The sequence below is a fragment of the Gekko japonicus genome, unplaced genomic scaffold (assembly GCF_001447785.1).
Source record: "Gekko japonicus isolate JY-2015 unplaced genomic scaffold, Gekko_japonicus_V1.1 scaffold834, whole genome shotgun sequence".
In the NCBI taxonomy this organism is placed as follows: Eukaryota; Metazoa; Chordata; class Lepidosauria; order Squamata; family Gekkonidae; genus Gekko; species Gekko japonicus.
In genome coordinates, this window is record NW_015165855.1 from 492338 (window position 1) to 504302 (window position 11965).

The 11965-nt window shown below is 42.8% G+C and overlaps 2 protein-coding genes across 2 annotated transcripts; both read right to left on the bottom strand.

Moving 5' to 3' along the window:
• Nucleotides 1-879: 879 nt before the first annotated feature.
• LOC107110354 (protocadherin gamma-B5-like) lies at nucleotides 880-3447 on the bottom strand. The gene has a single exon (XM_015411133.1). It carries the CDS (start codon nucleotides 3445-3447, stop codon nucleotides 880-882), a length of 2568 nt encoding a protein of 855 aa, XP_015266619.1.
• Nucleotides 3448-9332: 5885 nt separating this feature from the next.
• Nucleotides 9333-11762, bottom strand: LOC107110355 (protocadherin gamma-A10-like). Its single transcript, XM_015411134.1, has one exon. It carries the CDS (start codon nucleotides 11760-11762, stop codon nucleotides 9333-9335), a length of 2430 nt encoding a protein of 809 aa, XP_015266620.1.
• Between the last annotated feature and the right edge of the window lie 203 nt (nucleotides 11763-11965).

Consider the following 11965-nt stretch of genomic DNA (forward strand, 5'->3'; position numbering starts at 1 on the left):
AAAGACGTTTCCATGGTCATGTGGCCGGCATGACTAAACACCAAGGCGCACAGAACGCTGTTACCTTCCCACCAAAGCGGTACCTATTTATCTACTTGCAATTTCTTGCTTTTGAACTGCTAGGTTGGCAGGAGCTGGGGCAGGAGACGGGAGCTCACTCTGTCCTGCGGCACCCGGGTCTCGAACTGCTGAACTACCGACCTTCCGGTCTGCAGTTCTGTGTCTTAACCACTTGTGCCACTGCAGCCCCATTATCCCCCACTGTCATTATAATATTTATTATCATGTTGTCAATTCTTTAAATAAGCAAAGGTTTTAAGAAACGCTTCTATTTATAACATAAACAGACCATGCCCAAGAAACGGCTTTGTTCGGCAATAACAAATCTTTTAAAAAGGCAAAAACCTGTACCTATGTGGGTACAGCTGCATATGCAGGAACAGATTGGCAGAGATCTCAGTTGTGCTCTCCCAATTTGTCACTGGCCCTTGTGTGACCCAGCAACAACAGTTTGCTGAGTTACCTGGGACATGAATCCCATGTGCCTCTTCTATGCATTCACTCATGTATCCCTTTCTTCCACAAAGCCCCAGCCCATCTTACACCTGCTCAGAGTATTGGCAAGTGGGGCCCTGAGGAGGACAGAGTAGGCAGGAAAGGCCAGGGACACCCCAAAAGGGCCAACTGGGAAGGAAGGGTGAAGGAGAGCAAAATAATTGAGCCACAAACCAATCCCTGCTTGCATAAGCAAAAGTCCTAAGAATACAATTATTCTTATTGTATGTAATGCAATTTTGGAAGAGTATGTATTGACAGTGGCTACAGTGGCATAATAGTTTTACAGTTACGCCTAATAGAAAAGATAAAACAGAGGTCAATCTATTTACTTCCAAAGATGGAGTCGGCAAGAACTGGAAAACTCAGACATAGATACACCAGCTCAACAATAGATAATTCTGTTACAATTATGGTATGGTAACTGGCTACAGAGCGCGCACTGAAATAATTCCTGATAAGATAGCTTACCTTTTCAGTATTCTCCGACTCTAAATTTAAATCGTTTTGTTCATTGCCTGTCAAAGGAACACCCAAGTTGTTATTGCCAAGAACACTGCCTGCAATCTGAACATTGGGGGTTAGAAAAGTGAATTCATTCTTCCTGGATTCTGAGGACAGGCACAGCTGGTAGGAATAAGGCAAAGTCCCATCTTCAAAGTTTGGTGGGAAGATGGCTCCACCCTTTGAATGGGGAACAGGAGCAAAGCACTGCAGGAATTTGGGATTCCCTGATCTTCGAAGCTTCATCAGAATGGCCAGGATCACTGTCAAGAGGAACAAGAACGACATCACAGCCAAGGCCAGCACCAGGTAGAACTGCAGGTCAGACTGATAGTCAGGACTGCTGGACTGGTTCTTCATTTCTGGAAGGGCCTCCTGAAAGTTCTCAGCAAACACCAAGTTCAATGTCACGGTGGCTGAGAGAGACGGCTGGCCATTATCCTTCACCAAAATGACCAGTTTCTGTTTCGCAGCATCTTTCTCCACAAAGGCCCTTGCGGTCCTGATCTCACCAGTGTGAGAACCAACAGTGAAGAATCCTGGTTCAGAGGCTTGAATGACATGGTAGGAAAGCCAGGCGTTGTGTCCAGAATCAGCATCCACGGCCACCACCTTTGTGACCAGATATCCTGCCTCAGCAGAACGAGGTACCATCTCAAACAAGGCTGAGCCCTTGGCTTCTTGTGAAGGGGACAAGATCTGTGGGGTGTTGTCATTCCGATCCATGATGAACACCCTCACTGTGACATTGCTGCTGAGAGGGGGAGAACCACCATCTTGGGCCCTCACTTGAAGCTGGAACTCTCTGAACTGTTCATAGTCAAAGGACCTCTGGGCATAGAGAGCTCCAGTCTCAGAGTTAATGGAGATGTATGAAGAGATGGGGAGCTCCTTGATGTTGCTGTGGAGGATGGAATATGAGATTCGTGCATTTTGGTCCATGTCTGGATCCAAGGCTTTCACACTGAATATGGATGCACCAGAAGGCTTGTTTTCTGGCACATAGATGGTGTAGGAAGATTTCTCAAAAGAAGGGGAATTGTCATTGATATCAGAGATTTGTACTGAGATGGTTTTGTGTGTTGATAGAGGGGGGTTCCCTTTGTCTGTGGCTGTAACTGTAATGTTATATTCAGAAATGCTTTCTCTGTCTAGCAGACTGTCTAATAGGAGTTTGTAATAATTATTAGATGTTGGAACAACTTTGAAGGGCAAACTGCTTTGCAAACTGCAAACAACCTTTCCATTATCACCTGTATCTTTGTCATTGATGTTAATTAAAGCTATCAAAGTTCCAGGCAAAGAATCTTCAGGAATAGGGCTAAATACAGAGGCTAAATTAACTTCTGGAGAGTTATCATTTTCATCAAGAACACTGATTTCAACATTGCAGTGGGTCACTAATCCACCTCCATCTTTTGCTGCTACAGTCATAGTATATTCTTCCATTTCTTCAAAGTCCAATGACTCAATAAGAGTGATTGTTCCGTTGGCTGGATCCAGCCTGAATTTCTGATGGGCATTCATTGGTGCATTGTTGAAATGATATGTGATCTGAGCATTTGTACCTTCATCATTATCAGAAGCTACAACTTGGAGTACAAGAGATCCAACAGGCACATTCTCCAGCAAACTAACCTTGTAGACCTCTTTAGTGAAGATGGGTGGGTTGTCATTGGCATCAGTAACATTAATCCATATCTGGGCAGTCCCAGTTTTTCTAGGTTCACCCCCATCCAGGGCTGTTAGGGCCAAATGTAAAATCTGTTCTGTTTCCCTATCTAGTGGTTTCTTAAGCACAAGTTCTGCATATTTATTTCCATCTTGTCTCTCTCTAACCTCTAAAATGAAGTACTGATTGGTGCTGAGCTGATAATTCTGCAGAGAATTCATCCCAATGTCAGGATCTTCAGCTTTTCCAATGAGAAATCTGGTGCCTGGCAATGTTACTTCACTTGTCTCCAAGTAGATGTTGCCATTGAGGAACTGTGGTGCATGATCATTAATGTCCTGAATTGCCACAGTTATATGGAAAACATTGAGAGGGTTTTCTATCACCATCTCAAAATTTACAAGGCAATGTTGATTTTTGCCACAAATTCCCTCCCTGTCTATTCTGTCATTCACAAAGAGGTTTCCATTCTCTGCACTGATACTGAAATACTGTATTTTAGTCACAGAGACAACATGCAGATTGCGTTTAGCAAGTTCTCTAGCATTCAGTCCCAAATCCTTGGCAAGATTTCCCACAATAGAACCCTTTGGCATCTCTTCAAGTATGGAATACTGAATCTGCTCTGAGGCAGCCGAGCTCCAGAAAGACAATAAAGAGAGAAGCAGTACTTGCCTTCCAAGTGCCCGGCCATTCCCTTTGTGCTTCCTTTCCATCTGGATCCCAGACAAATTAGCTTTCTTTCCCCTCAGTCTTACAATCAGATCAGATTCTCATGAGGATGCAGAAAATCACTGTGAGGAATAATCAACCATTTCCCCTTCTTATTTTGCATGAATCAAAACGGTTTTTCTTTGCTTCATCAAGACTGCTCTTTGCTCTGCTGTTTCTGTGATCGGTTATCACAAGGTAGGAAGCATTACGGGTTCTCTGTCCTCTTTCCAGCTCACATTGTCCAATAGCGGCACTTTGAGGATCAAGAAGGAATTGCAAGAAAAATCTTTTACAATATAAGAACATAAGAACATAAGAGAAGCCAATGTTGGATCAGGCCAATGGCCCATCCAGTCCAACACTCTGTGTCACACAGTGGCCAAAAATACCAGGTGCCATCAGGAGGTCCATCAGTGGGGCCAGGACAGTAGAAGCCCTCCCACTGTTGCTCCCCCCCAAGCACCAAGAATACAGTGCATATAAATCAAAACGTTACTTCCATGGAGATAGATTCAGGTGGGCAGCTCTGGTGGTACATGGAAGTAATAGAACAAAGATTCAGTCCAGTGGCAACTTTAATATCTGAAGAAGTGTACATCCACACAAAAGCTTATATCTTGAATAAAACTTTGGTGGTCTTAAAGGTGTCACTGGACTCAAACGTTGTTCTATTACTTACATGTATTTCCTCAAGAGCTATTTTCCTGGAATTTGATCTTCAGAGGGGCAGTTGAGAAGATTTCCTGTGGTTTCTCTGGAATTCAGACTCCATTTCCTTGCTTTGTAGTTTCCCTTTAAGAAAGTGATGAAAATGCTTGCCTTCTATAGAGAATATTTTTTCTTTAATGGTAAAGTATAACTTTTTTTCTTCATGACTGTTTTCATGAAAAGTCATAAATAGTGAGTCATCACACACTAAAAACGAAGCCTAAGTTTTACTACCTTAGTTACAATGCGATTTTACTACAGCCACCAAAAATTTAGCCATACACAAAGTTTCTTGTTTGTCTTCATCTCTTAGTAACCAAGAAGATTTAGCTTCTAGAGAGACAGAGTCCTCCTTAAGCAAAGGAAAACTAAATTCTACTCTCAAATATGAAGATTCAAGGCAATCCAAAAGAAGATGATCTATAGAGTTAATTCGGTTAATACCACACCCGGAGAATCTATGGAATACCATTAGACCCTCCTAATAACACTGCTGATGCCAAAGCATTCAAATGTCCAAGCATAAATGCCCTTCTATACTTTGGAAGAAATAATTCAAACAGGTATTTCGGTATTTTTGTATCACTGGTGTTAAAAACTATGATCTCCGACTCTAAGATCTGTCATGGAATTTCAGATATAAACTCAAAATTTAGCACTTTCCCAACTTACAACAGATCAGTTCTCTGTCAATCCCATCTGCATGGCATGAAGCTACAGCATCACAATTAAAAGCAACATGCTGAATTCTACTCTGGGTAACAGTGGGCTCCATGGCCTGGGAGCTCTTCTATATTCAGTCTCTTATCCATAGTCAATTAATTTCTTCAGGAAATTAGTACTAAACCTTCATGGTAACAGCTGGACCAATGTTAGCAGATTCCCTTTCCTCCCCTTTCTTTTTTTGTGTGCAAACCTTATGGAATCTTGATTTAGCCTATTATACTTCCAATGTGAAAATGTCACAATGAATATTAAATTTATTTTGACTGACCATTGCTAAAGGGAGGGATTTGTATACAAAACATTGTTGGGGGGGGGTGGCTAGTTCAGTCCTGACACATCACAGGGAATTTTTGCATTGCTAGTTTCTGCTTCAAAGAAGCTGGTCCAAGGAGTTGCTAGTTCTGATTGAGATTCTTATCATTCACTCTCATCATCAAGTAATTAACAGAGTGCTCAGGATTTAAACTAATGATCCAAAACAACTATAACAGAGTGCTCAGGATTTAAACTAATGAACCAAAACAACTATCTCCCGATGTTCAAGGTCATTACTATTGTTCTTAGTTCACTAGGCAGAGGATGCTAGAGCTGGGTGTCATCGTGTCAAGATACTCCTGACCAATGTTCCCTCTCAGCTGTGGTGTCTGGTGAGCAAAAATTCTACTTTGTGAGCTATTGACATTAAAGTTGTGAGCGAGCGGTTTGGCTACTGCATACAGTAGTTTGCTTTGGAGTCATCCTTCCTGAGCAAAGACAAAAATGTGTGAGCCGGAGGCTAAAAAACTGTGAGCTAGCTCACACTAACTCAGCTGTAGCGGGAACACTGCTCCTAACTCCCAAGAGGGAGACACTCAGTATCCCCATAAAACAATAACAGATATAGCTGCTCCCTTCAAAGTAGCAGATCCTAGTTAGATGTGCTTGAGCATCCACTGGTTCAACTCATGTTGTGGCCACATGTTGCAATCACCACAGTAGCCTGTGTATGACAAGGCAGAGCAACATTAACCTTCTCCCTGCTGCTGCTGTCACCCCTATTTGCTGTTGGGCGTTGCTGCCAGTTTTTTAGAGGGGGGGAAATGATGAAAATCGCAAAGAAATAAACCAAGTCATGGGAAAATGGATTTCCTTCCTGGTTGGTGTCTGACAGCTTGAACAATGGCTTCCACACTGCCATGACTGAGAGCAGTTTGCACATGCACATTCTTGCACAGTCTCATGGGCATCATAGGTTATTTCACCCCATCCATGTAACTGAAAGAAATCACTTACACCGTTTTTTAAACTTTATAAGAATAGACGGGATGCTTTGCCAAAAGTGGACAATGTATTAAATGTTCACCCCATCCATGTAACTGAAAGAAATAACTTACAACATTTTTTTTTTAACTTTAGAAGAATAGACGGGATGCTTTGTCAAAAGTGGACAATGTATTAAATGCAGTTCCATTTAAATAATGCTTTTTACTGCACAGGTACAGACAGGGAACACTTCCGTGGTCTAATCAACCATGACCCTGGGTAGGGACTGAAATCTTCTACAGCACAGCTGCAAAGGCAGCCATAAAGAAATGGAATATATCGACCACAGTTATTGTGCAGTTGCCAAGCTGCTTGGCTCAGTGCTTCAGTTGGGCAGCAAGAAGTGAGGACAGGATGAACTTATAACAAGCTTATAAGTAGGTTGCAGCAGTTGATCAAAGTATGCTTGCCTGGTGAGCATATTCACCTTGGCATACCAGATACTAATTCTCAAAACCATCCAGGGGTCATTTTGTAGAAAAAAAGGTGCAGGAGCTTATTAGCATAACTTATTAGCATAACTTATTTGCATATGCCACACTCCCTGACATCATCGGAAGTGTGTTGGAAGGCAACACCCACCACTCAGGCTCCACTGGACTGTTTTGGATTGCTAGCTATTGGGGGGGGGGGGGGAATGCGCAGATCTGCCCTCAAAGAGGAGGGAGAGCTCGTACCTGAAGACGGGGGGGGGCTCTGCAACTTACCTGGCTGCTTCTTGCTTCTTGTGGCCCAACTGAGGGCTGCTGGGAGCAGGTGGCGGGGCTTGTTGCATGTGCCCGCCCCCTGGGCTCTTTACTGCCGGAGCTTCCCTCCTGTGCGCTCCCACAGGAAATGACCCCTGAGACCATCTATTCAAAATGTGCATCTCTCCTGATAACTTTCTAGGGATGGTCCACTAAAACAAGTGGCTCAGCAAGAAGGCACTCCTTTGGGTGTGAGCTTTTCAAGCCCATCAAATAAAATCTAGTGGTCACATTCTGAAAAGCCATTGAACGGGGCAGAAGAATCAGCAAGGCAAATTCTACCTGTTCTCCTCTAGGTTATGTTGTACAAAAGCAGTGCTGACCCCAAGTGCAATCCTGAAGCTAAAAATTACATAGATTAAAAATTTTTTAAAATTCATCCAGAAAAGCCAAGAGTTGGAGCTGTAGGCACATGCTCATTTAGCCTTCTTGTAGTAATTCACTCATCACCAGAAAAAAATTTCCTGAATGAGATCCTGCTATCCAATGGCAAACTGCTTTGCATGCTGGTAATAGGTTCAATCTCTAGCTGAAGGTTATCAGAAAGATTTCTGTCTGTAACCTTGGAGAACTGCAGCGAGTCGGAATGCAGACTATGTGATTAGATGAACTAATGGTTTGGCTTGGTATACGGAAACTTCACATTCATACATGTTCTTTTTTTAAAAAAGTGCCTTATAACACACATCCAAATGGGCTTTTTGTCATCTTCAGTCACATTCAGCGAGAGATGTATGTGCTTTATGAAGTTATTGGACTCCTAGTTGAATCAAGTGAGATAAATTGTTCTCACAACTCTTCCAGGGAAGCTCTTCCATTTGACCAACAAAAAGCTTTTTTACTCAACAAAAACAGATTGACAGCTATATATGCTCACAACAACCTCAAGTTAATTAAAGATATCTGAGGCAATGGCATAAAGAGATGGTTAGACTTCATCTTCAGTATTCCAATAAACACCAACAGAACACATCTTCATTTTAGTCCGATCTCAGGTTGACTGTAGACAGCCATAATGCCACGAATCAGAGTGCTGTCACTTGTGAAAATATGCTACCAACTAGAATACCAACTTGTGAAAATATGCTACCAACTAGAATGTAAACACCTAAGTTCCGATACTAAACATAATATTTATCTTAATTACCTGTTTTTAATTATTCATTTAATCATTATAAAAGAGGGATATCTTTGTATTATATTTATTGTCAGGAGAAAGGCGGGATACATAAATATTCTAAATAAAAAATAGAACTGTGTTCTCTTTGGTGAAATATTGGCCAGCTGCATAAAGAAAAGGACCACAGATCAGGAGTCAGGGAGGTGTTGCTCAGTTACAGAAAACATACTTAGCCCATAAGCTCCATCAGGAAAAAAAGAATCTCAGATAGCAAAGCTGGGAAAGATCTCAGCCTGAATCTGTGCAAAACTACAGACAGCAAAGGTTTGATAACACCAACTATAGGGATCAATGTCCAATTTAGGCTGCGGTCACACTGGCGGATTGGCGCGGTATGGTGGCACCCCTACTTGTACCGGTTTAAAGTGTTGCAGGGCATATCATCCAAACAGTACACTCTGCTGTGGGTTACCAACATGCAGTGTACTGCCTGTGGTCTCATGCAGTGTACTGCCCAGCTCATGTTCATGTGCATATGTGTGCTTGTGCACATATAGGCAAAAACTTTAAAAACCCAACACCCCAGCAGCAGAAACAGATCTTCTGGTTCAGACATCCCTTCTAGGTTCCTTTTGCTGCAGGAGAGTTCAGATGTTCGAAAACCCAGAGGGAACTGTGAACCACCTGCCAATACCAGACTTTCCCCGATATCTATTTATTCCACTTCCACTGCAGAACATCACAGGCTGCCGACAACCATGTGAGGCAGATGTTCTCATCTGGAAGGGCCCATTTAATCCACTCAGGTAATGCTACTATAGTGCGTGTGACCGCAGCCCTAAGAAAGACTGTTTTGGATGTGGTGGATAATGCAGCAATAATCTTTAAGAGGATCAATGTTCCTCATACCCATTCATAATGAAAACTAAGGAATCTTTCCAGGAGAGAAATATATTGTAAGGCCGGAATATCAAATTCCAAAAGAAGACACCAAAGTAACTATACTACAAAAAAGTTAGAAAAGAAACATCGAAAGTAGATGAATTTCACAAAGATCTGTATCCCGTCCACCTATAAACAATTTAGCACTAGTTAAATCAAGTGTATTTGTTATGACTTAACAGGAGCTACACACAGACACTCCCCCCCCACATAACCATGAAGATTAGATTGCTAAGTGCACACTTCAAATGAGCGATTTTATGTTCCAATCCGTCTCTCAATATTTTGGAAAAACAAACATAAATAGCATTGGAAACTAAAAGACTATTTAACATCAGAATCCTTACATTTGACAGACACAGCTCACCTGAGTAGTGGCTGAATCCCCATGACTACTGTTAATATCTTCAGCCAGAAGAAACGGATCCTTCATCTCACAAGGCTGTTGACTGGGCAGAGTATTAGACAAGTTACCCTTTGGAAAGCCAAAATTGCTCTTCCCCGTGGTGAGAGAGAAGTCATGACAGTAGGAGTGAAGAAAAGCTTGGACTCCATCAATCCCCATAAACTGTGAAACTGGAACTCCAGTAAAAGTCACACTACCAGAATCGCATAGCTGAGAATTCCTCCATCTGTGAAGTCTGAGTGCCAGCAACACAAGGAGGAAGGTGAAAAACAAGCAGGAGACAAAAGCCACAGCAACCACCAGGTAGAAGGTGAGGTCCGACTGGGGGTCTGCAGGAGCTGAGATGCTGCTAATATCAGAGAGGCTTTCAGGGATGCTGTCGGCCAGCACCACAGTGACCGTGACTGAGGCAGACAGAGGGGGCTGCCCATTGTCCTTCACTAAAACCACCAGGCTTTGCTTGAGAGCATCCTTGTCCAGAAAGAAGCGGGCTGTCCTGATCTCTCCAGTGTGGAGTCCTATGGAGAAGAGCCCTGGCTCTGTGGCCTTGAGTAGTTGATAGGAGAGCCAGGCATTCTGGCCAGAGTCTGCATCCACTGCCACCACCTTAGTGACCAGATATCCAGGCTCAGAAGAGTGGGGGGCCAGCTCAACTCCAGTGGAGCCATCGATGGGGACAGAAGGGTACAAGATTTCTGGGGTATTATCATTCTGATCCAGAATGAACAGAGTCACTGAAATACTGGAACTGAGTGAAGGGGATCCTCCATCTTGGGCCTTGACCAGGAAGCTGATTTGCCGGAACTCTTCATAATCAAAGGAACGCAGGGCATAAACAGTCCCAGTCTCTGAGTTAATGGAAAGATCTGAGGAGACTTTGATGTCTTCTTCACCAACAGAATATGTTATTCTGGAGTTCTCCCCCCAGTCTGGATCATCTGCCTTCAGGGAAAATATGGAGGCCCCTCTTGGATTATTTTCCAATATATAAACAGTATAAACTGTTTCCTGGAAGGATGGAGGATTGTCGTTGGTGTCTAAAATCTTGAGGGCAATAACAGTGGATGAAGAAAGTGGAGGAGTCCCACTGTCCACAGCTGTCACTGTGATATTGTAGGCTGCCACCTGTTCCCGATCCAGAGTTCTGGATGTGACCAAACTGTAGTAGCTATCATAAGATTTTGTCAGTAGGAAGGGGAGGTTGTCTGGAACAGTGCAAGTGACTTCTGCATTCTCTGCAGAGTCTTTATCTTGCACATTTAAAAGAGCTACAGATGTCCCTGCTGGAGAATCTTCAGCGACAGAGTGGATAACAGAAGTTATTGCTAGTTCTGGTGCATTATCATTTACATCAGTAATAATTATCATGAGGGTTGCACTGTCCAACAGTCCTCCGCCATCTTGGACTTGGACCTCCATTTCATGAAATGGAGTCTCCTCAAAGTCCACGTTCCCAACAAGAGTTATTTCACCTGAGTCTGAATCTAAATGGAATAGGTGAGAAGTTTCTGCTGCAATTTTATGGAATGAGAATTTCATTTGCTTATTGATTCCTTCATCCAAGTCAGTTGCTTTTAGTCTTATTACTGTCGTCCCAATAGGAATATCCTCCCTCCAACTAACTTCATAAATACGTTGGCTAAAGATGGGTGCATTGTCATTAGCATCCAGAACTACCACATGAACTTGTGTAGTGCCAGTCTTGGCAGGATGTCCTCCATCATATGCTGTGAGAATAAGATTTTGACTGGCTAGTTCTTCTCTGTCCAGAGGCCTTTCCAGCACTAATTTTGCATACTGTTTGCCCTTAACTGAGGTTTCTACAACCAGTGAGAAATGACTACTGTTGCTAAGCTTGTAACCCTGTACAGAATTGTTTCCTAAATCAGGATCCTGAGCTTCATAGAGTGGAAATCGGGACCCCAGTGCTGTGTTCTCACTAATATTAATAATTAGTGTTTCTAACTGGAAAGTGGGGGCATGGTCATTAATATCCATGATTTCCACTTCAACTCCATAGACTTTCATGGAATCCCCAACAATAACCTCAGCATTCAAGATGCATGTCTCCTGCCAACCACAGATCTCTTCCCTGTCTATTCTCTTTGTGGTGTACAAATAGCCATTCTTATAATTCAAAGCAAAATACTCACTCCTTCCTTGGGACACAAGGTGGATCCCACGGTCTGAAAGGTCTTTTGCATCCAGTCCCAGATCCTTTGCAATGTTCCCCACCAAAGAGCCTTTCTCGGTTTCCTCAGGAATGGAGTAATGAATCTGTCTGGAAATGGCTCTGCAGATGGAAGCAAATAGCATGCAAAATACAGCTCCTCTTTTGCAATCCTTCAGGCATTTTGTTGTTGGCATTCTTGGCTCTATGAGAAGTCCCTTTGCTATTTTGATATTTCAGGAATGGCTGAATCTGGCCAGAAAGTGCAAGATATCCTGTTACAAATGAAACGTGGTCTTCTGTTTCAGATTCTCTGTGCAGCGATGTTCTGCCTGGGTCTGATCTCTCTGCTTTTTCAGCTCTGAAGCAGCTGATCTGGGATGGAGGAATTCCTCATTGC